The sequence below is a fragment of the Oncorhynchus keta genome, chromosome 30 (genome assembly GCF_023373465.1).
Source record: "Oncorhynchus keta strain PuntledgeMale-10-30-2019 chromosome 30, Oket_V2, whole genome shotgun sequence".
Taxonomy (NCBI): domain Eukaryota; kingdom Metazoa; phylum Chordata; class Actinopteri; order Salmoniformes; family Salmonidae; genus Oncorhynchus; species Oncorhynchus keta.
This window is the reverse complement of record NC_068450.1, coordinates 19381155-19404643: the sequence shown is the minus strand read 5'-3', so window position 1 is coordinate 19404643 and position 23489 is coordinate 19381155. Positions and strand designations below refer to the sequence as shown.

The following is a 23489-nucleotide window of genomic DNA, read 5'->3' as shown; positions in this document are numbered from 1 at the left end:
GGGCCGGATACAGCACATTTGGCCCGGCCCTCTGAACAATACCAAGAGACGCTATCGAATTTTTTTCCTATTTGGCCTCCAGAAAAAAAAAATCCTAGGCCCGGCCCTGTCAAAGAGAGAACGGAATAATGGCGAAAAGGTTAGGTAAGAGAAAAATTGATTCAGAATGCAGGGTATTTAACCTGCAGTGGACAAACGATTATTTTTTTGTTCAATGCAAAGAAAAGGCTGTTTGTCTCATCTGTCAAGAGACGGTGGCGGTATTCAAAGAATACAATCTTCGCCGACACTATGAATCCCACGATAGCTTGCAAGGCCAAATACGAGCAGACAAACTCTCAAAGCTAAAAAGTGGACTACTATCTCAGCAGAATGCATTTGTACGCCAAGCTCAGCTGAACCAGGCATCCGTTCGGGCCAGCTTTCGGGTTGCTAAACTGATAGCAAGAAGCGGTAAGCCTTTCACTGACGGAGAGTTTGTTAAGAAATGTATGGATGCTGTCGCGGAGGAGGTGTGTCCCGAGAAGAAAGATGCATTTAATGCCGTAAGTCTGTCGGCGAGTACAATCACCAGACGCGTTGAAGAAATCGGGAGTAATGTATATGCCCAGCTGCAGCAGAAGACGAAAGAATTTGACTTGTTTTCATTAGCACTGGATGAGAGCACGGACGTGCAAGACACAGCGCAACTGCTCATTTTTATTCGTGGAGTTAGCGCAAACTTTGAGATATGCGAGGAGCTGGCAGGCCTCCAGTGAAAAAGCGCAACTTCGTACATCTTCCTGCTACCCAAAACCTGTCGACAGAGAACCCAGCGGTCCCGTTCCCAGCTGAAAAGTGCGTGGAAGCACTGGAAATGCTGAAGGCGGAGTTCGGTGTGCGATTCAGTGAACTACATGTTCATGCAAAAGAAATCCGTCTTTTTCAGAACCCCTTTGTTGCAGACATTGATGAAGCCCAGCCTTCATATCAGTTTGAGTTGGCTGAGTTACAGAACTGTGATGTTCTGAAAGACGCATTCAAGCCCAACAGTCTCATTGACTTCTATGCCGCCCTCCCAAACGACACATATCCAAACATCAAAAACACGCAATGAAAATGTCCACAGTTTTTGGCAGCACGTATATCTGCGAGAAAACCTTTTCTCGCATGAAACTGCTGAAAACCCCGATGAGATCAAGATTGACAGATGAACATTTGCATCACTGCTTGAGACTGGCTGTAACTAGAATGGAACCTGATATTCAACTTCTCACCAGCCAGATGCAGGCCCACAGTTCACACTGATGAACATACATAGATAGGTAAGCTCACTTTTCTGACTTGAATGAGTCATTCTGAGCATAAACAAATATAACCATAATCAAATCTACTGGGATAAAATCCATCTTTACAACCATACTGGTAGTGAAATGTATTGTGCTGTGTAGGTGCTGTATCACTTAGTTCAGTTTCTCAACCTGCTTCTTTTGTGGTTTTCACAGGGAAGTTGATGAGAGAGAGCTGCAAACAGCTGTGTCTACAAGCCTACTGGAACCTACAAAAGGATTATAAGGAAGGAACACAAGCACTTTAAGAGACTGCTCATATGTGTCAGAGAGATTCTGCTCTGACAACTGAGCTGAACTTTTATCTGTTAAGATTGTGCATGGCACGACAGAAAGTTAATGTTCCATGGCTTTTTTTTCTATGAAGAACCCAGAGAGAGTTATTTAGTTATTATTTATTTCCTGTTTTTTTCTGTGAAGAACTCAGAGAGGGTTATTTATTTATTATGTATTTAATTAATAGTGTTATTATTTGTTTCCTGACTTTTTTCTGTAAAGAACCTGGAAAGGGTTATTTGGTTATGTGTGGCTTTCTGGAAAACAATACATTTTTTAAGCTCCCCTACGATCGTCACACTTTTTCTGTTACAAACTGACACCGGCCCCCATCAGAGAAGGGAAAAGTTATGTGGCCCTCACAGGAAAAAGTTTGGGGACCCCTGGTGTAGAGGCTGCAACATGGATGATCAAACAGCAGTGTGTGTGTGTGTAGAGGCTGCAACATGGATGATCAAACAGCAGTGTGTGTGTGTGTGTGTGTAGGCTGCAACATGGATGATCAAACAGCAGTGTGTGTGTGTGTAGGCTGCAACATGGATGATCAAACAGCAGTGTGTGTGTGTGTGTGTGTGTGTGTGTGTAGGCTGCAACATGGATGATCAAACAGCAGTGTGTGTGTGTAGAGGCTGCAACATGGATGATCAAACAGCAGTGTGTGTGTGTGTGTGTGTGTGTGTGTAGGCTGCAACATGGATGATCAAACAGCAGTGTGTGTGTGTGTGTGTGTGTGTGTAGAGGCTGCAACATGGATGATCAAACAGCAGTGTGTGTGTGTGTGTGTGTGTGTGTGTGTGTAGAGGCTGCAACATGGATGATCAAACAGCAGTGTGTGTGTGTGTGTGTGTATAGGCTGCAACATGGATGATCAAACAGCAGTGTGTGTGTGTGTGTGTGTGTGTGTGTGTGTGTGTGTGTGTGTGTGTAGAGGCTGCAACATGGATGATCAAACAGCAGTGTGTGTGTGTGTGTAGGCTGCAACATGGATGATCAAACAGCAGTGTGTGTGTGTGTGTGTGTGTGTGTGTGTGTGTGTGTGTGTGTGTGTGTGTGTGTGTGTGTAGGCTGCAACATGGATGATCAAACAGCAGTGTGTGTGTGTGTGTGTGTGTGTAGAGGCTGCAACATGGATGATCAAACAGCAGTGTGTGTGTGTGTGTGTGTGTGTGTGTGTGTGTGTGTGTGTGTGTGTGTGTGTGTGTGTGTGTGTGTGTGTGTAGGCTGCAACATGGATGATCAAACAGCAGTGTGTGTGTGTGTAGGCTGCAACATGGATGATCAAACAGCAGTGTGTGTGTGTGTGTGTGTGTGTGTGTAGAGGCTGCAACATGGATGATCAAACAGCAGTGTGTGTGTGTGTGTGTAGAGGCTGCAACATGGATGATCAAACAGCAGTGTGTGTGTGTGTGTATAGGCTGCAACATGGATGATCAAACAGCAGTGTGTGTGTGTGTGTGTAGAGGCTGCAACATGGATGATCAAACAGCAGTGTGTGTGTGTAGCCAAACGCACGTAAGCTTGTTTCTCACCTGAGCATTTTGTGCAGTTTGTTGGGGGTCATGCCGCTGCCGTTGTCAGTGAAGGCCAGACAGAGCTGTTGCTGTTCCTCCACCACATCTATCCAGATCTGCCTGGCTGTCACGCCCGGGTCTGACGCATTATCTACACAGCACAAAGTCAATCAATCAATCAATCAATCAATCAATCAATCATTAAATTAATTTATAAAGCCCTTTTTACATGAACAATGGTTGTAAAAACTATTGTAGAACAAGTTGAAAAAGTCACACAGTGCTTCACAGTAACTGTGTTTAGACAGGGGTGTACTGTAATTATTCAAATCAGTTGACCAACTTATCCTGCATAATGTAAAAGTGGTCCCTTGTGACCCCAGTACCCCACATTTCAAACGATGTCCTGTGTTTTATATCATATTGTACAACAGTTGAGGAAACTAACACTGCAAGTGTTAAAAACTTGATCAGTGTTATTTCCTGATAGTTGCTGTTTGAAAATGAAATCTACACGGGACATTCTAATCAGTAGGTTTGCATGGACTGGAGTTTAGGCTTTCCATGGTGACATCACCATGCGGTAAATTCGTTAATAGACCAATAACAAATTGAGCTCCAAACCTCTGCCAATAACAGCTAGTTTTCAGTTTTCACTACCACACAGTCCTAGCAAAATTCTAAAAGCTATTTTGCCCATTTGAATGGAAATCTATTAGAGTAAGGTACTGTTACCCAGAAAGGATTTGATATTGATATAAAATAACTGCATTGGGCCTTTAAACAAAGTTACAAAACAATGGTCTTGTTTGAGTCCAGGAGTGAAGTCGGGGAGGTGCATCTGCAACAGCCGAAAGCCGGACATGAATGTGGTTTTCCAATAGGAAGGCTCAGTGCAACATGGCAGTGTTGCCATTGTTTATAAAAGTGTATTTTTAATGGCAAAATAAACATGTCACCAACCCCATATCACACAGTCACAAGTTGTAAATATGGGTGTGTACATTGTACTATCAATTGGTGAAAGAGAGCCTCAAATATCACATTCAATTATACATGAACTGCAGAAAGGTTGGTTTCTGTTTTAGTCACATCTTTGGTCACGTTCACGTGGGTCAAACAAATGCACCCTAATGATTGGTTGACAGCCTCCCACAATGCAGTGATGGCTGCAGGATGAAGTTGGTGAATAGCAACTTCAGAAATTTGCAGTCGACTAGAGTCTAAACCTCATGACCTTTGATCACATGGTTTTTGTAAAGCTCATGACCTTTGATCACATGGTTTTTGTAAAGCTCATGACCTTTGATCACATGGTTTTTGTAAACCTCATGACCTTTGATCACATGGTTTTTGTAAAGCTCATGACCTTTGATCACATGGTTTTTGTAAAGCTCATGACCTTTGATCACATTGTTTTTGTAAAGCTCATGACCTTTGATCACATGGTTTTTGTAAAGCTCATGACCTTTGATCACATGGTTTTTGTAAAGCTCATGACCTTTGATCACATGGTTTTTGTAAAGCTCATGACCTTTGATCACATGGTTTTTGTAAAGCTCATGCAGTTGTCAAGTCGGACCATTTTTATCCCCATAATGCAACACACGTTGTAAGGTCACCACCTTGACAAAAGTGATCTGCTCGAACGCGCCCAGTATGTATATTCAGTGCTTGACTTGGACTAAAATAGGTGCTGGTACTCAAGTTGGGTGCAGGTACTGTTTATATTTAGGTGCAGGAGCTCCACAATACTTTTGAGTTAATATTCTGTAAGGGGAACGGGAGCTCAAGTCGTAGAACATTTAGGGTGCTGGTACTCAGCTAAGGTGAGTTCCTGCCCAAGTCAAGCACTGCGTATCTTAACCAAATGCAAGTCTACAGTGTGCACCACACTCGGGGTTATTCCAAGTATGCAAATCGCAGAGGCTTTCACAAATTTGAAGGTGACCAACGGACAATGCACACGGCACGAACCAACTGGTCTATTCCAACCAATAATCATGCACACATAGCTGCGGGAAGTAGTTTAGGGGTGGAGGTGCTGCAATTATTTTTGTTGCTGGGGTTTGCCCGAGCTGCAGATTGTCCTCTAATAGAGGAATATTAAAGGCCCAGTGCACTACATTAAAATAATAATAATAAAAAAATATAGATATATTTTTTAATTCAGATTTTTCAGGGGTTGCTGAAGTACTCTCGATCAGCACCCTTACTTCCAGGGCCTATTCATGCACAGAGCGGAGGCTTCTCAACTCTGACAACTTGAAACATATACAGTATTTAGATGAGAATAAACAACGAACATGAATATAAAACATATTTTACGCGCATCGCAAGTAGTGTTACTGCGTTGATATGAATGAGGAACTAAATTCCACCTAAATAAAACATAGTAACGCGAGAAAAATATGATGTGAATGCCTGGCAAGCGACGTCATAATGAAGTTACTGTAGGCATAACATTTTCTCCTCTGTAAAATATGGAACTTCATTTGAATATACTAACATGTTATAACTAAAGTATAACTTATACTGTCACATGTGACACATATTGAGATGAGAAAAGAACAGGTGGATGGTAGACTGTCGATGAAGTGCGGGCAAACACACACACACAGACAAGGCGGCTATTGTATTGTATTATGCGGAAGCCATGCCACCAGTACATTTTTAGGCACAAACATTTGCAACTTTCCTGCCTTCAGCGGAAGGGGAAATGAAAACACAGAATATCAAAATGAAAGTTGACTGTTGTTACCTATTAGTTCTGCAACTGCGCTGAAAGGCCACGTATGACTTGTTGAATTACTATTCAGGAAGGACGGACTCATCTGCAAAAAAACAACTTCGATATTTACTATTTTCCTTTATAATAAAAACAAAACGTCAACAACACATCTAGCATATAAGAACGAATGCAAATTACAAACGAAATAGCTTACAACACACAATAAATAACTTATTTGAAAAATACTTACGGAACTGAGGCGAATCCCATGCTCGCTAAACCTCGCCATGTTTTTACAGTGAAAGCCACTAGCAGGCAAACGACACCTACGTCAAAGACAGTACAGAGTTTAAACTGTGTCTACGTAGTGAGTAGCAACAGGCCGCTCGCACAGGTCTGTCTTGTCGCGTTCACGCGTTCGTCGAAACTAGGAAATTCTGAAATGTTCGACTCGCTAAAGGTTGTAGCCTAGTTATACACGCGACGCGATCGAACAGTTAGCGAGTCCGAAAATTCAGAGTTTCCTAGTTCCGACTAGTACTTAAACGCGGCATCTGCTCAACCCCCGTCACTAGTTTATATACCACAGTCACAAACCCCGCCCATTTCTACAATTTATGTATTATGTTTAACAAACGCTAACCGTAACCAACCCTGAGTGGTGCACGACTCCATGGTTTTTGGAGTAGAAGACTCCCAAACACGCTGAAACGGATGCGCGCACACGTACACGCCACCTCATTATTTCAGAGTCATACTAGGAAGACTACACCTGCGTTCTAGAGGACTAACATGAGCATGATGCTGCCAATTTGCTTATCAACTTAACCTATAACAACCAATTTGGTTTGCATATAGAATGTGATGTGTAGAAACTATAATTGTTTATGTCATATTTATGCTGTGTGCACCCACGACGGATCCCATGAGATTATGGGGCGCATTCTAAATGGTTCAACCTGTTATTTTCCATGTTATAGCCCTATTCGGACGTGTATTACTACAGACGTTGGTTATGCAATTATTATTCAGGCATGTGGGTATTTCTAAGGACGATTCAAACAGGATTCGTTTTCCCAAACCGTCCCCCTGTAAATCTTTATTTTCAAATGCAATTGACTCTTATGACGGAAGGCGTGAAGATATTTCAATGTCATGTCAAGACAATAATACGCTACACTAATAACTCGTGCTGGACTGCCAAATGTATAGGTGTCCCCATAATATTTAAATAGATGAAGTGTGATCATAATAATTATTTGAGCTATCCATGGTAGACATCCTTCCTAATAACAAGACGCCCCATCCTACAGATTCGAGCTGCTGCTTGAGATCCCGAGGTAGGGTGAGCAGGGGAATCTATCAAATAGTGCACCTCTAATTCTGTACAGTACTACTGCAATTAGTCAAATGAGTCACACTACGACATGCTACCAAATAAACCGCGATTCATTCACAATACTGTGAATATATAGTTTCACAGACATATTGTTGCCTTTTTTCCTGGTTTGTGCTAAATCGTTAAGAATAATATAAAACCAGTCTGCACACCAGCAAGGTGAATTGGTTTAGTCTTGATTCTTGGTTGATGGTGTTGGGGGATGAGTAATGTATTGATGCTGGAGTGCACAAAAACACACATTTGTTTATATTTGTCTTTGTTACTTTTTTATATTTATGAGTCTTATTTTTGTATATATTTTTAAATGTTATGATTATTTATTTGTGTTGTTCCAAATGTCTGAATACAAATTGCAGTTGGTGCAGAATGGTGCTAGAACCGCCACTGAAAATATATCAACAGCCAGCCTAAGAAGTAGGCCGATATTTTCTACACGCAGCGGACCGAAGACCAAACACACACTAGCGTTTTTCATAGCGAAGAGAAAGAGCAGGCGAGGGAGAGAGTGGATCAGGGCAGGCAGACAGTCGGCTATATCTTTGGTAATCTGCCTCGTAAATTCACCAAAAGTATAAAATACAGCACTGCCATAGCCTATACATATTTTGATTACCGATGCAGTTCTAACTGTCTGCCTGGTGGCCAACATGCCTGACTGTACCCCTCCCCTATCTCAAGTCCCCCTCTCTCTCGCTGGCTCTTTCTTTGCTGTGAAATACATGAGAGTTTGTGTTCTCGGAAGTAGCCTACGAAAACTTTCCTCCGTTGCAAAAATACCGAATTTTACGAGTCGAGAAGCTTGACACACATAAATGGGAGTCGACGGGCAAGGAGTCGAGGAATCGATTGTTTTGAAGTGGGAGTTGGAAGTTGGTTTGGAGTGGGAGTTGCACGTTGGTTTGGAGTGGGAGTTGGAAGTTGGTTTGGAGTGGGAGTTGGAAGTTGGTTTGGAGTGGGAGTTGCAAGTTGGTTTGGAGTGGGAGTTGCAAGTTGGTTTGGAGTGGGAGTTGCAAGTTGGTTTGGAGTGGGAGTTGCAAGTTGGTTTAGAGTGGGTTTGGAGTGGGAGTTGCAAGTTGGTTTGGAGTGGGAGTTGCAAGTTGGTTTGGAGTGGGAGTTGGAAGTTGGTTTGGAGTGGGAGTTGGAAGTTGGTTTGGAGTGGGAGTTGCAAGTTGGTTTGGAGTGGGAGTTGGAAGTTGGTTTGGAGTGGGAGTTGCAAGTTGCAAGTTGGTTTGGAGTGGGAGTTGCAAGTTGGTTTGGAGTGGGAGTTGCAAGTTGGTTTGGAGTGGGAGTTACAAGTTGGTTTGGAGTGGGAGTTGCAAGTTGGTTTGGAGTGGGAGTTGCAAGTTGGTTTGGAGTGGGAGTTGCAAGTTGGTTTGGAGTGTGAGTTACAAGTTGGTTTGGAGTGGGAGTTGCAAGTTGGTTTGGAGTGGGAGTTGCAAGTTGGTTTGGAGTGGGAGTTGCAAGTTGGTTTGGAGTGGGAGTTGCAAGTTGGTTTGGAGTGGGAGTTACAAGTTGGTTTGGAGTGGGAGTTACAAGTTGTTTTGGAGTGGGAGTTGCAAGTTGGTTTGGAGTGGGAGTTACAAGTTGGTTTGGAGTGGGAGTTGCAAGTTGGTGAACCTGTGGATTCAAAGTTCAGAGAAGCCTTTAGTGGCTGCCATTTCGCAGAACAACAACTTCTATCGACATTGAGAGTACCAAAGTAGTAAGTGCTGCTATGGTCTAAAACTCATAGTGTAGGAAAGGAAATGCCACAATAGCCCCAGTGAGCACAGAAGTAGCGTATTTCTCTGCTTGTTTGAAAAAACAAAAACAGGACTGTGTGTTCTAGTCTAGTGTACATTGAACCTTCACCTTGACCTTACAGGCTTATCTCCTGGGTATTGAAACAGACCACAGAATGTTGCACTATTCAGCCATACAAACAACTTCCTATAGCCAGTGATTTGCACAACAAGTCTGGACCCCCTATGGGACCCCCAGGGGCCTCAGGTAAGTTTCAGGGAGTCCCTGAAAAAGCAGGGTTTCTGGATAAAGCGAACACTGAAAATAACAGTAGTAAGGCCAAAATATCTCACATTTAATGGAATAACTGTTTGACAGATGTTAAAACATTTGGCAAGTGCATATGCAACCGATGTGAAATGGTTAGCTAGTTAGTGGGGTGCACACTAACAGTGTTTCAATCGGTGACGTCACTCGTTCTGAAACCTTGAAGTAGTTGTTTCTTGCTCTGTAATGGCCACAGCTTTTGTGGAGCAATGGATAACTATGCTTGGTGGGTGGCAGTTGTTGATGTGTGTAGAGGGTCCATGGTTTGAGCCCAGGTAGGGGTGAGGTGAGGAAGCAAAACTGTTACACATACAGTATATGAGTCATTCCATGTCACTTCAGCAAGCCATGACACCCACCATCTCAGATTGTTCTGAAATGGTTTCTGTAGTTAGAAACAGGTAAGGTTGGCATTCCTAAAAAAATATTTTGTTGAAATCTATTTTGATTTCGGGGGAAATAAAGCTATTTTATTGCTCCCAAATTGGTTATTTTAATTTATAGGATTCAGGTAATATCAAATAAATATAGTTCTAAAAAAAACTAATTTGGACCAAACTTCTTCCTACCAATGAGTATTAGGAATCCCCAAAAATTATTTAAAAAAAAGCCCCAACCCTAACAACCAATAAACAGTATAAGTTCTTTATGTTTGACAAGTATTATGAAGCTGTGGCTTGGAATATAGCTTATCCATACTATATAATGTATTCTCTGTGAATCTGGTAATGTTTCGTTCCCCTGTTCAAAGAAATAAGTAATTGAAATCACTTGCGTTATCTACCATCAAGTAGTGTGAAAGTACCACGTTTTGACCACTAGATGTCCCTATACCGCCACAGTCTTTCATCCGTTTTGCTGGGCCCGGTTTCCCAATAGCGTCTTAAGGCTAAGTTCATCTTATAACCATACAATCCTATGGTTCTAATGATGAATTTAGCTAGCTGCGTGAACCTGTCAATCAAATGTCACAAAAATAAAACGGATTTGAAAATGTATAAACCAGTTCATCCACGTCCATACCTTATGCTTATTTACCATATACATATTTATCACAATCAGTTAGGTACATTCATTAATAATTTACAGTGTTGGTTGGAACCATTAATGTTAACTAGCTAATTAACTAGCTATTAAATAGCTAATGTTAGTTATTCGAATCTTGATGAGAATATATGGGGGTTGTAGATGGCTGTGGCGATGACTGTGGCGAAGAGATGATGGAGTTTATCAAGGATTTAGAGAGAATGATTAAAGACGTGGAAAATATATCAGGTATGGTAGCAAGCGTTATTAAGCATCTGTGTGATGTAGCTAGTGCTATTCTTAGAAAAAATAGCTGACACTGTCTTTTTACTTTGACAATTCCTAACTCTACTGCCATATTTCATTTACTACCCACCCCTTTTTTTAATTGCATTTAGAAAAGATAATGGGTGTGTGTAATTCAATACAAATTCTGCCATGTGTTTTAAATCATACTTAGTATGGCCCACTACTGTCTGACTCTGACAGCCATGTCCCTCTTGTCTCCCCTGTGGTTTCCCAGTGCTACTGACGTGGATGGCCTATGACATGGTGCTGCAGTGGATCAGTCCTGATCTGGGGGACTCCTATGGCAGCTGGAGAAAGAGTTCAGCCCCTGTCCCCTGGGCAACAGGAGCCGAACCAGAGGCAGGAAAAAGACCAGGGGATGGGGATGGTATAGGAACTGGGACAGGGGATGGGGATGGTATAGGAACTGGGACAGGGGATGGGGATGGTATAGGAACTGGGACAGGGGCTGAACCAGGGGATGGGGATGGTATATGAACTGGGACAGGGGATGGGGATGGTATAGGAACTGGGACAGGGGCTGAACCAGGGGATGGGGATGGTATAGGAACTGGGACACGGGATGGGGATGGTATAGGAACTGGGACAGGGGCTGAACGAGGGGATGGGGATGGTATAGGAACTGGGACAGGGGCTGAACGAGGGGATGGGGATGGTATAGGAACTGGGACACGGGATGGGGATGGTATAGGAACTGGGACAGGGGATGGGGATGGTATAGGAACTGGGACAGGGGATGGGGATGGTATAGGAACTGGGACAGGGGATGGGGATGGTATAGGAACTGGGACAGGGGATGGGGATGGTATAGGAACTGGGACAGGGGATGGGGATGGTATAGGAACTGGGACAGGGGATGGGGATGGTATAGGAACTGGGACAGGGGATGGGGATGGTATAGGAACTGGGACAGGGGATGGGGATGGTATAGGAACTGGGACACGGGATGGGGATGGTATAGGAACTGGGACAGGGGATGGGGATGGTATAGGAACTGGGACAGGGACTGAACCAGGGGATGGGGATGGTATAGGAACTGGGACAGGGGATGGGGATGGTATAGGAACTGGGACAGGGGATGGGGATGGTATAGGAACTGGGACACGGGATGGGGATGGTATAGGAACTGGGACAGGGGATGGGGATGGTATAGGAACTGGGACACGGGATGGGGATGGTATAGGAACTGGGACAGGGGATGGGGATGGTATAGGAACTGGGACAGGGGATGGGGATGGTATAGGAACTGGGACAGGGGATGGGGATGGTATAGGAACTGGGACAGGGGATGGGGATGGTATAGGTACTGGGACAGGGGATGGGGATGGTATAGGAACTGGGACAGGGGATGGGGATGGTATAGGAACTGGGACAGGGGATGGGGATGGTATAGGAACTGGGACAGGGGATGGGGATGGTATAGGAACTGGGACACGGGATGGGGATGGTATAGGAACTGGGACAGGGGATGGGGATGGTATAGGAACTGGGACACGGGATGGGGATGGTATAGGAACTGGGACAGGGGATGGGGATGGTATAGGAACTGGGACAGGGGATGGGGATGGTATAGGAACTGGGACAGGGGATGGGGATGGTATAGGAACTGGGACAGGGGATGGGGATGGTATAGGAACTGGGACACAGGATGGGGATGGTATAGGAACTGGGACAGGGGATGGGGATGGTATAGGAACTGGGACAGGGGCTGAACCAGGGGATGGGGATGGTATAGGAACTGGGACACAGGATGGGGATGGTATAGGAACTGGGACACGGGATGGGGATGGTATAGGAACTGGGACAGGGGATGGGGATGGTATAGGAACTGGGACAGGGGATGGGGATGGTATAGGAACTGGGACAGGGGCTGAACCAGGGGATGGGGATGGTATAGGAACTGGGACAGGGGATGGGGATGGTATAGGAACTGGGACAGGGGATGGGGATGGTATAGGAACTGGGACAGGGGATGGGGATGGTATAGGAACTGGGACAGGGGATGGGGATGGTATAGGAACTGGGACAGGGGCTGAACCAGGGGATGGGGATGGTATAGGAACTGGGACACGGGATGGGGATGGTATAGGAACTGGGACAGGGGATGGGGATGGTATAGGAACTGGGACAGGGGATGGGGATGGTATAGGAACTGGGACAGGGGATGGGGATGGTATAGGAACTGGAACAGGGGCTGAACCAGGGGATGGGGATGGTATAGGAACTGGGACACAGGATGGGGATGGTATAGGAACTGGGACAGGGGATGGGGATGGTATAGGAACTGGGACACAGGATGGGGATGGTATAGGAACTGGGACAGGGGATGGGGATGGTATAGGAACTGGGACAGGGGATGGGGATGGTATAGGAACTGGGACAGGGGATGGGGATGGTATAGGTACTGGGACAGGGGATGGGGATGGTATAGGAACTGGGACAGGGGATGGGGATGGTATAGGAACTGGGACAGGGGATGGGGATGGTATAGGAACTGGGACAGGGGATGGGGATGGTATAGGAACTGGGACAGGGGATGGGGATGGTATAGGAACTGGGACAGGGGATGGGGATGGTATAGGAACTGGGACAGGGGATGGGGATGGTATAGGAACTGGGACAGGGGATGGGGATGGTATAGGAACTGGGACAGGGGATGGGGATGGTATAGGAACTGGGACAGGGGCTGAACCAGGGGATGGGGATAGAGTGTCCTAGACCTGTACATACCACCTCCATCCCACTGACAAAGATGTGATTTGCTGTGATTCACCAGGAATGTCTGCTGTTCTGAAATGGACCTGAATCCAAAGCTAGTAGCCCATGCTCTGTATAGTTGTCTACAACGCTGTTGCAGTTGTATAAACATTAGACTAGAGTCTCATATCTGCAGCAGCAGTCTCTCTCTCTCTCTCTCTGACAGAAGCAGAAACCACTGGAGATAGGTGATAGAGATGTTTCCTGCCCACACTGTATGCTGTCTAAGCTGAGCAGCCGGCTGTTGTATGTAGGTTATCATTGTGTGTTATGTACCTGTGGACAGGGTTTTCAATTCACTTTAGTGTTGTGTTATACATTTGTGGTTTGGTCAAATAAATAAATATAATAGAGAATATTGACTGTTAGCTTGTTTATTGGGATGCCAAAAGGAGTTGGTAAAATGCGTATATACGTGTTGACATTCTTTTTATTCTTGGTCACATCCCAGTCATAACCCAGCAGTCGTGGTACTGTAGAGTTTGTACTTAAGGTTTACAGCTTCTAATGCCTTTACCACATTCGTCAGAGTAGCATGTACACTGAACAAAAACATTAACGCAACATGCAGCAATTTCAATGATTTTACTGCTTTACAGTTCATATAAGGAAATCTTTCAATTGAAATAAGGCCCAAATCTATACATTAGGCCCAAATCTATTCATAAGGCACAAATCTATACATTTCACATGTCTGGGAATACAGATATGCATCTATTGGTCACAGATTCTGTACCTTAAAGAAAGGTAGGGGCGTGGATCAGAAAACCAGTCAGAAGCTGTGTTCGAATACCCATACTAACATAATGTATACTACATTAAATTTGATCATTTATTTACATATTAGGGTACCTGAGGATTGATTAGAAACATTGTTTGACTTGTTTGGATGAAGTTTATTGGTAACTTTTGTGATTCCTTTGTATGCATTTTGAACGAGGGAAACAGGTGGAATTACTGAATCAAACGCACCAACTTTTTGGGATGTAAAGGACTTTATCGAACAAATGGACCATTTGTGATGTAGCTGGGACCCTTGGGATTGCAAACAGAGGAAGATCTTCAAAGGTGAATTATTTATTTTATCGCTATTTCTGACTTTCGTGACGCCTCTGCTTGTTTGGAAAATGTTTGTAATGCTTTTGTACGCGGGGCGCTGTCCTCAGATAATTGCATGGTATGCTTTCGCCATAAAGCCTTTTTGAAATCTGACAAAGCAGCATGGTTTAACAAGAAGTTAAGCTTTTAAATTATGTAGGACACTTGTACGTTCATGAATGTTTAATATTACGAATGTTGTATTTTGAATTTCGTGCTCTGCAATTTCACCGGATGTTGGCTAGCCCAAAGAGGTTTTTAACAATGTCCATTGAGAATGCAGGACGACAATACCATTTAGCTAAGAATGACGTGAATAAAATGGCGCCAGAAGAAATGGCAGCCGTTTTACGGGCACCTAACCAATTGTGCTGTTATTTGTTTTTCTTTGCGATATTTGTAAATTATTTTGTACAAAATGTTTCTTCCACCGTATCTTACGGCAAAAAGAGCTTCTGGATATCAGGACAGATGACACACCTCCGATTAGACTAAGATTTTTTCTTCAACAAGCAGGATGCACAGGATGTACTTCAAACACCCAACAAGGCCGAAATCCCAGTCATTGGTAAGAGAAATAGACGCAGGTATAGAGGACACAGGGTGGGGTGCCTTATAAGGATCCGCTGACGGGAGTATTGCCCTTACCATCAATATTACTTGCCAATGTACAATCATTGGACAATAAATTAGACAAGGTGCGATCACAAATATCCTACCGACGGGACATCAAGAACTGTAATGTCGTATATTTGTAAACAACAGCAGGTGCACAAAATCCAAGGAAGTCTCTAGATTTTGCTTGCCTACCAGAAGAGCTATGCTCGCTTCAAGACAAGCAACACCGAGGCAAGCAACACTGAGGCATGCATGAGAGCATCAGCTGTTCTGGACGACTGTGTGATCACGCTTTCCGTAGCCGATGTGAGTAAGACCTTTAAACAGGTCAACATTCACAAAGCCGCTGGGCCAGACGGATTACCAGGACGGGTGCTCCGGGCATGTGCTGACCAACTGGCAGGTGTCTTCACTGACATTTTCAACATGTCCCTGATTGAGTCTGTAATACCAACATGCTTCAAGCAGACCACCATAGTCCCTGTGCCGATTAAAACAGATTATGCCGATTAAAACAGCTGGTTTTCTCAATATTTTGAATGATTAGAACATGTAAACACCATAATCGGTGTTCCAGCGGTGTATTTGATCTGCCCATGTGCTAGCTAGCAACAGCTGAGCATGCCTCCTTCTTTCTTTAGTGCAAGTGAAGTGAGTTTGGAACAACTGAATGTATTCATAGTAGAATTAGTTTTCACATACAAATGTTATATGTCCGAACTCAGAATCAAATATGCTTCCCAAAAATAACATGTTCGCTGCTGTGATTGGCAATTTTATGCATTTATCAAAGTGCTATCAGGTAGCCTGATTTCAGATGTGTTTGTGTGCATGTAACTACTCCATGGATGTGCGACGTTGCTGGATATTGGCTGGAACTGGAACACGCTGTCCTACACGTCAATCCAGAGCATCTCAAAAATGCTCTATGGGTGACATGTCTGGTGAGTATGCAGGCCATGGAAGAACTGGGACATTTTCAGGTTCCAGGAATTGTGTATAGATCCTTGTGACATGGGGGCGTGCATTATCATGCTGAAACATGAGGTGACGGTGGCAGATGAATGACACGACAATGGACCTCAGGATCTCGTCACAGTATCTTTGGCATTCAAGTTTGGTCACCGATTAAATGGAATTGTGTTTGTTCTCAGTAGCTTCTGCCTGCCTGCCCATACCATAACCCCACCACCACCATGGGGCACTCTGTTCACAACGTTGACATCAGCAAACAAGCTGTCAGTTACGACGCCGGACTTCAGTCAGGTGAAGACTAGGGTTGCACATAATGGGGAATATTCAGAGGTGGAAACTTTCCATGGGAATTAACGGGAATATATGGGATTTAATGGATATATATGCAAATTAATATTAATACCATTTAAATGTAGATGTTTTTTTGCATTGGATATATTTACCATATCATATGGAGACAGAAACATAAACCTTTCACCTTGTCATAAGTAGACATAATTGCGAATTATGAAATCCTTCCAATAGAAATTTTAAAAACGATTTAGTTACGAATTGAACTTTAATTAAATGAGACTCTTCACATGGGATGATTTCACTGAACAACAAAAGAAAGGGAATATTGAATGATCCCCAATGATCCATCGCATCTCCCAAAAACATTTTCAAAATACATCTGTAAAAACTCTAAACTGAAGCTTCCATGTCTTCTCCCTGAACCTCCTCAATGTCCACCTCTTGAACATCCGACTCTGAGGCCTCATCTTCACTGTCACTTACCAACCTTATTGATGATGGCTTTTTGTCAGGCTCAAAAAGCCTCAAATTTGCCTGGATGGCCACCAATTTTCAACCCTTGTATTGGTCAGCCTGTTGTGTGCTTTGGTGTGTGTGTGTTTCCAAACAAAGACCAGTTGCGCTCTGATGTTGGTGGGATTTGGAGGATGATGGAGGCAACAGGGGAAAGAGCCTCAGATCCACAAAGTCCCTTCCACCAGGTGGCTGATGAGATATGTTGGCATGACTGCCATATTGCATCTCCATCCCAAAGCCCTTGCTTGAAATGTACTTTGTCAGACTGCCAAGACCCTTGCCCTCATCCAGGCTAAGGTGTTGAGACATGGTTGTGATAACACCATAGGCCTTGTAGATCTCTGCACCAGACAGGTGGCTCTTGCCAGCATACCTGGGGTTCAACATGTACACTGTGGCATGGATGGGCTTCAGGCAGAAGTCCTCATGCTTTTTATGTATTTCAGAACTGCATTTTCCTCTGCTTGGAGCAACGGTGAAGTGGGCAGGGCAGTACAGATTTCTTCTCTTACATCTGCAAGCAGAGTCTGAACATCAGACAGGATTCTATTGTCTCCTTCAAACTGTGCGATGGCTACTGCTATAGGTTTCAGGAGTTTCAGGCTGCTTACCACTCTCTCCGAAAATACATCATCCAGGAGGATCCTCTTGATGGGACTGTCCATATTGGCAGACTGTGATATGGCCATTTCTTGGAGAGACTCCTTCCCCCTCCAGGAGACTGTCAAACATGATGACAACACCACCCCAACGGGTGATGCTGGACATCTTCAATGTGGTGCTCTTATTCTTCTCACTATGTTTGGTGAGGTAGATTTCGGCTATAACTTGATGACCCTTCACATACCTAACCATTTCCTTGGTTCTCTTGTAGAGTGTATCCATTGTTTTCAGTGCCATGGTGTCCTTGAGGAGCAGATTCAATGCAATGAGCAGCACAGCCAATGGGTGTGATGAGAGGGTATGACTCCTCCACTTTAGACCAAGCAGCCTTCATATTCACAGCATTGTCTGTCACCAGTGCAAATACCTTCTGTGATTCAAGGTCATTGATGACTGCCTTCAGCTCATCTGCAATGTAGAGACCGGTGTGTCTGTTGTCCATTGTGTCTGTGCACATGTAGAATACTGGTTGAGGGGTGGAGATGATGTAGTTAATTATTCTTTGCCCACGAACATTCAACCACCCATTAGAGATGATTGCAATACAGTCTGCTTTCTCTATGATTTACCTGACCTTCACTTGAACTCTGCATCCAGCAAATTAGTAGATAAAGCATGTCTGGTTGGAGGGGTGTATGCTGGGCGAAGAACATTCAGAAATCTCTTCCAATACACATTGCCTGTGAGCATCAGAGGTGAACCAGTTGCATACACAGCTCGAGCAAGACATTCATCAGCATTTCTCTGACTACATTTCTCCATTGTGTCAAACACACTTCTGATTCCAGGAGGACCATGAGCTGTTGCTATCGATAAGGTGTCTGATTCATTATTTTAAGAAGTAGAGGGACTTTTGCCAGAGGTTGCTTGTTGTGAGCGCCAAGGGAACTTTATGCACTTGGCCAGAGGATTCTGCATCTTTGTTGCATTCTTCACATATGATTTGGCACAGTATTTGCATTGAAATGTCTCCAAAACATTAGATAGTGCCTGTGGCATTTTCCTGTAAAGATGAGAAAAAATGAGTAAATAATCACCCAAATCAATTCCATGTACAGATAAATAGTGAAGCAGTTCGATTAAACAACTCCTTTGTAAGATAAATGTTTTAAAATGAAACATGTATGGAAACAGGTGAATTAACACAAGCTAAAACCCACAGGTAGCAAAAACTAACTAGCAGAAATTGTTAACAAGTAAGAAATGATTTAAACACACTTTGCTGTAGGCGACAATTTACTAGTTAACAAAAATCATGTATGTCATATAAAATATATTCACCCCACCAAGTATTGTAATCAAAACTTACCAGAAAGCATGTAGTCCTTGGCTCAGACAGTGTAGTAGTGTGGCTCAATAGCATCTCATTAGTGTGCAAGATCTTGAGTATCAGTTGTACATGTGATGGAAGAATGCACTGTGCATGCCGAGGGTTGCAATTCCATTGAATTGGGGATAGTTTAACCAAATATGCCACAACCCGGGCTTAACTTTCCAGGGAAAATTTCAGGACAAATTCTTGATATTTACCGGAAAGTTTCTGACCCTTTTGCAACCCTAGTCAAGACCCTGGTGAGGGTGACCAGCATGCGGATGCTTGGTTTCTGACAGTTTGTGCAGAAATTATTCGGTTGTGAAAATTCACAGCTTCATCAGCTGTCCGGGTGACTGTTCTCGCAGGTGAAGAAGCTGGATGTGGAGGTCCTGGGCTGGCGTGGTTATATGTGGTCTATGGTTGTGAGGATGGTTGGACTTACTGCCAAATTCTCTAAAACAACGTTGCAAACAAACAGGGATGTAAACAAATTTGTGTCCCCCAACCCTCTCCTTTATCTACTACAGTGTCCCCAACCCTATCCTTTATCTACTACAGTGTCCCCGACCCTCTCCTTTATCGACTACAGTGTCCCCCAACCCTCTCCTTTATCTACTACAGTGTCCCCAACCCTCTCCTTTATCTACTACAGTGTCCCCAACCCTCTACTTTATCTACTACAGTGTCCCCAACCCTCTCCTTTATCTACTACAGTGTCCACAACCCTATTCTTTATCTACTACAGTGTCTCCAACCCTCTCCTTTATCTACTACAGTGTCCCCAACCCTATCCTTTATCTACTACAGTGTCTCCAACCCTATCCTTTATCTACTACAGTGTCCCCAACCCTCTCCTTTATCTACTACAGTGTCCCCAACCCTATCCTTTATCTACTACAGTGTCCCCAACCCTATCCTTTATCTACTACAGTGTCCCCAACCCTATCTTTTATCTACTACAGTGTCCCCAACCATCTCCTTTATCTACTACCGTGTCCCCAACCCTCTCCTTTATCTACTACCGTGTCCCCAACCCTCTCCTTTATCTACTACAGTGTCCCCAACCCTCTCCTTTATCTACTACAGTGTCCCCAACCCTCTCCTTTATCTACTACAGTGTCCCCAACCCTCTCCTTTATCTACTACAGTGTCTCCAACCCTATCCTTTATCTACTACAGTGTCCCCAACCCTCTCCTTTATCTACTACAGTGTCCCCAACCCTCTCCTTTATCTACTACAGTGTCCCCAACCCTATCCTTTATCTACTACAGTGTCTCCAACCCTATCCTTTATCTACTACAGTGTCCCCAACCCTATCCTTTATCTACTACAGTGTCTCCAACCCTCTCCTTTATATACTACAGTGTCCCCAACCCTCTCCTTTATCTACTACAGTGTCCCCAACCCTCTCCTTTATATACTACAGTGTCCCCAACCCTCTCCTTTATCTACTACAGTGTCCCCAACCCTCTCCTTTATCGACTACAGTGACCCCAACCCTCTCCTTTATATACTACAGTGTCCCCAACCCTCTCCTTTATCTACTACAGTGTCCCCAACCCTCTCCTTTATATACTACAGTGTCCCCAACCCTCTCCTTTATCTACTACAGTGTCCCCAACCCTCTCCTTTATCTACTACAGTGTCCCCAACCCTCTCCTTTATCTACTACAGTGTCCCCAACCCTCTCCTTTATATACTACAGTGTCCCCAACCCTCTCCTTTATCTACTACAGTGTCCCCAACCCTCTCCTTTATCTACTACAGTGTCCCCAACCCTCTCCTTTATCTACTACAGTGTCCCCAACCCTCTCCTTTATCTACTACAGTGTCCCCAACCCTCTCCTTTATCTACTACAGTGTCCCCAACCCTCTCCTTTATCTACTACAGTGTCCCCAACCCTCTCCTTTATCTACTACAGTGTCCCCAACCCTCTCCTTTATCGACTACAGTGTCCCCAACCCTCTCCTTTATCTACTACAGTGTCCCCAACCCTCTACTTTATCTACTACAGTGTCACCAACCCATCCTTTATATACTACAGTGTCCCCAACCCTCTACTTTATCTACTACAGTGTCCCCAACCCTCTCCTTTATCGACTACAGTGTCCCCAACCCTCTCCTTTATCGACTACAGTGTCCCCAACCCTCTCGTATATCTACTACAGTGTCCCCAAACCTCTCCTTTATCTACTACAGTGTCCCCAACCCTCTCCTTTATCGACTACAGTGTCTCCAACCCTATCCTTTATATAATACAGTGTCCCCAACCCTCTCCTTTATCGACTACAGTGTCCCCAACCCTCTCGTATATCTACTACAGTGTCCCCAAACCTCTCCTTTATCTACTACAGTGTCCCCAACCCTCTCCTTTATATACTACAGTGTCCCCAACCCTCTCCTTTATCTACTACAGTGTCCCCAACCCTCTCCTTTATCTACTACAGTGTCCCCAACCCTCTCCTTTATTGACTACAGTGTCCCCAACCCTATCCTTTATCTACTACAGTGTCTCCAACCCTATCCTTTATCTACTACAGTGTCCCCAACCCTATCCTTTATCTACTACAGTGTCCCCAACCCTCTCCTTTATCTACTACAGTGTCCCCAACCCTCTCCTTTATCTACTACAGTGTCCCCAACCCTCTCCTTTATCTACTACAGTGTCCCCAACCCTCTCCTTTATCTACTACAGTGTCCCCAACCCTCTCCTTTATCTACTACAGTGTCCCCAACCCTCTCCTTTATCTACTACAGTGTCCCCAACCCTATCCTTTATCTACTACAGTGTCTCCAACCCTATCCTTTATCTACTACAGTGTCCCCAACCCTATCCTTTATCTACTACAGTGTCTCCAACCCTCTCCTTTATATACTACAGTGTCCCCAACCCTCTCCTTTATCTACTACAGTGTCCCCAACCCTCTCCTTTATCTACTACAGTGTCCCCAACCCTCTCCTTTATATACTACAGTGTCCCCAACCCTCTCCTTTATCTACTACAGTGTCCCCAACCCTCTCCTTTATCTACTACAGTGTCCCCAACCCTCTCCTTTATCGACTACAGTGTCCCCAACCCTCTCCTTTATCTACTACAGTGTCCCCAACCCTCTCCTTTATCTACTACAGTGTCCCCAACCCTCTCCTTTATCGACTACAGTGTCCCCAACCCTCTCCTTTATCTACTACAGTGTCCCCAACCCTCTACTTTATCTACTACAGTGTCACCAACCCATCCTTTATATACTACAGTGTCCCCAACCCTCTACTTTATCTACTACAGTGTCCCCAACCCTCTCCTTTATATAATACAGTGTCCCCAACCCTCTCCTTTATCGACTACAGTGTCCCCAACCCTCTCGTATATCTACTACAGTGTCCCCAAACCTCTCCTTTATCTACTACAGTGTCCCCAACCCTCTCCTTTATCGACTACAGTGTCTCCAACCCTATCCTTTATATAATACAGTATCCCCAACCCTCTCCTTTATCGACTACAGTGTCCCCAACCCTCTCGTATATCTACTACAGTGTCCCCAACCCTCTCCTTTATCTACTACAGTGTCCCCAACCCTCTCCTTTATCGACTACAGTGTCCCCAACCCTATCCTTTATCTACTACAATGTCTCCAACCCTATCCTTTATCTACTACAGTGTCCCCAACCCTATCCTTTATCTACTACAGTGTCTCCAACCCTCTCCTTTATATACTACAGTGTCCCCAACCCTCTCCTTTATCTACTACAGTGTCCCCAACCCTCTCCTTTATCTACTACAGTGTCCCCAACCCTCTCCTTTATCTACTACAGTGTCTCCAACCCTATCCTTTATCTACTACAGTGTCCCCAACCCTATCCTTTATCTACTACAGTGCCCCCAACCCTCTCCTTTATCTACTACAGTGTCCCCAACCCTCTCATTTATCTACTACAGTGTCCACAACCCTATTCTTTATCTACTACAGTGTCCCCAACCCTCTCCTTTATCTACTACAGTGTCCCCAACCCTATCCTTTATCTACTACAGTGTCTCCAACCCTATCCTTTATCTACTACAGTGTCCCCAACCCTCTCCTTTATCTACTACAGTGTCCCCAACCCTATCCTTTATCGACTACAGTGTCCCCAACCCTATCCTTTATCTACTACAGTGTCCCCAACCCTATCCTTTATCTACTACAGTGTCCCCAACCATCTCCTTTATCTACTACCGTGTCCCCAACCCTCTCCTTTATCTACTACAGTGTCCCCAACCCTCTCCTTTATCTACTACAGTGTCCCAAACCCTCTCCTTTATCTACTACAGTGTCCCCAACCCTCTCCTTTATCTACTACAGTGTCCCCAACCCTCTCCTTTATCTACTACAGTGTCCCCAACCCTCTCCTTTATCTACTACAGTGTCCCCAACCCTCTCCTTTATCGACTACAGTGTCCCCAACCCTCTCCTTTATCTACTACAGTGTCCCCAACCCTGTCCTTTATCTACTACAGTGTCCCCAACCCTCTCCTTTATCGACTACAGTGTCCCCAACCCTCTCCTTTATCTACTACAGTGTCCCCAACCCTCTACTTTATCTACTACAGTGTCACCAACCCATCCTTTATATACTACAGTGTC

At 44.3% G+C, this 23489-nt stretch overlaps 1 protein-coding gene across 1 annotated transcript in view; it reads right to left on the bottom strand.

The window, feature by feature from the left end:
- Window positions 1-6417, bottom strand: part of LOC118363240 (MORC family CW-type zinc finger protein 3-like) — a 12154-nt gene extending 5737 nt beyond the window's left edge. The window contains exons 1-3 of the mRNA XM_052487974.1: window positions 6097-6417; window positions 5877-5949; window positions 3134-3266 (exon numbers count right to left, since the gene is read on the bottom strand). Of these exons, the coding sequence (XP_052343934.1) occupies window positions 3134-3266; window positions 5877-5949; window positions 6097-6135 (245 nt within the window). The 5' untranslated portion in view covers window positions 6136-6417. The remainder of the gene's footprint in view (window positions 1-3133; window positions 3267-5876; window positions 5950-6096) is intronic.
- Between the last annotated feature and the right edge of the window lie 17072 nt (window positions 6418-23489).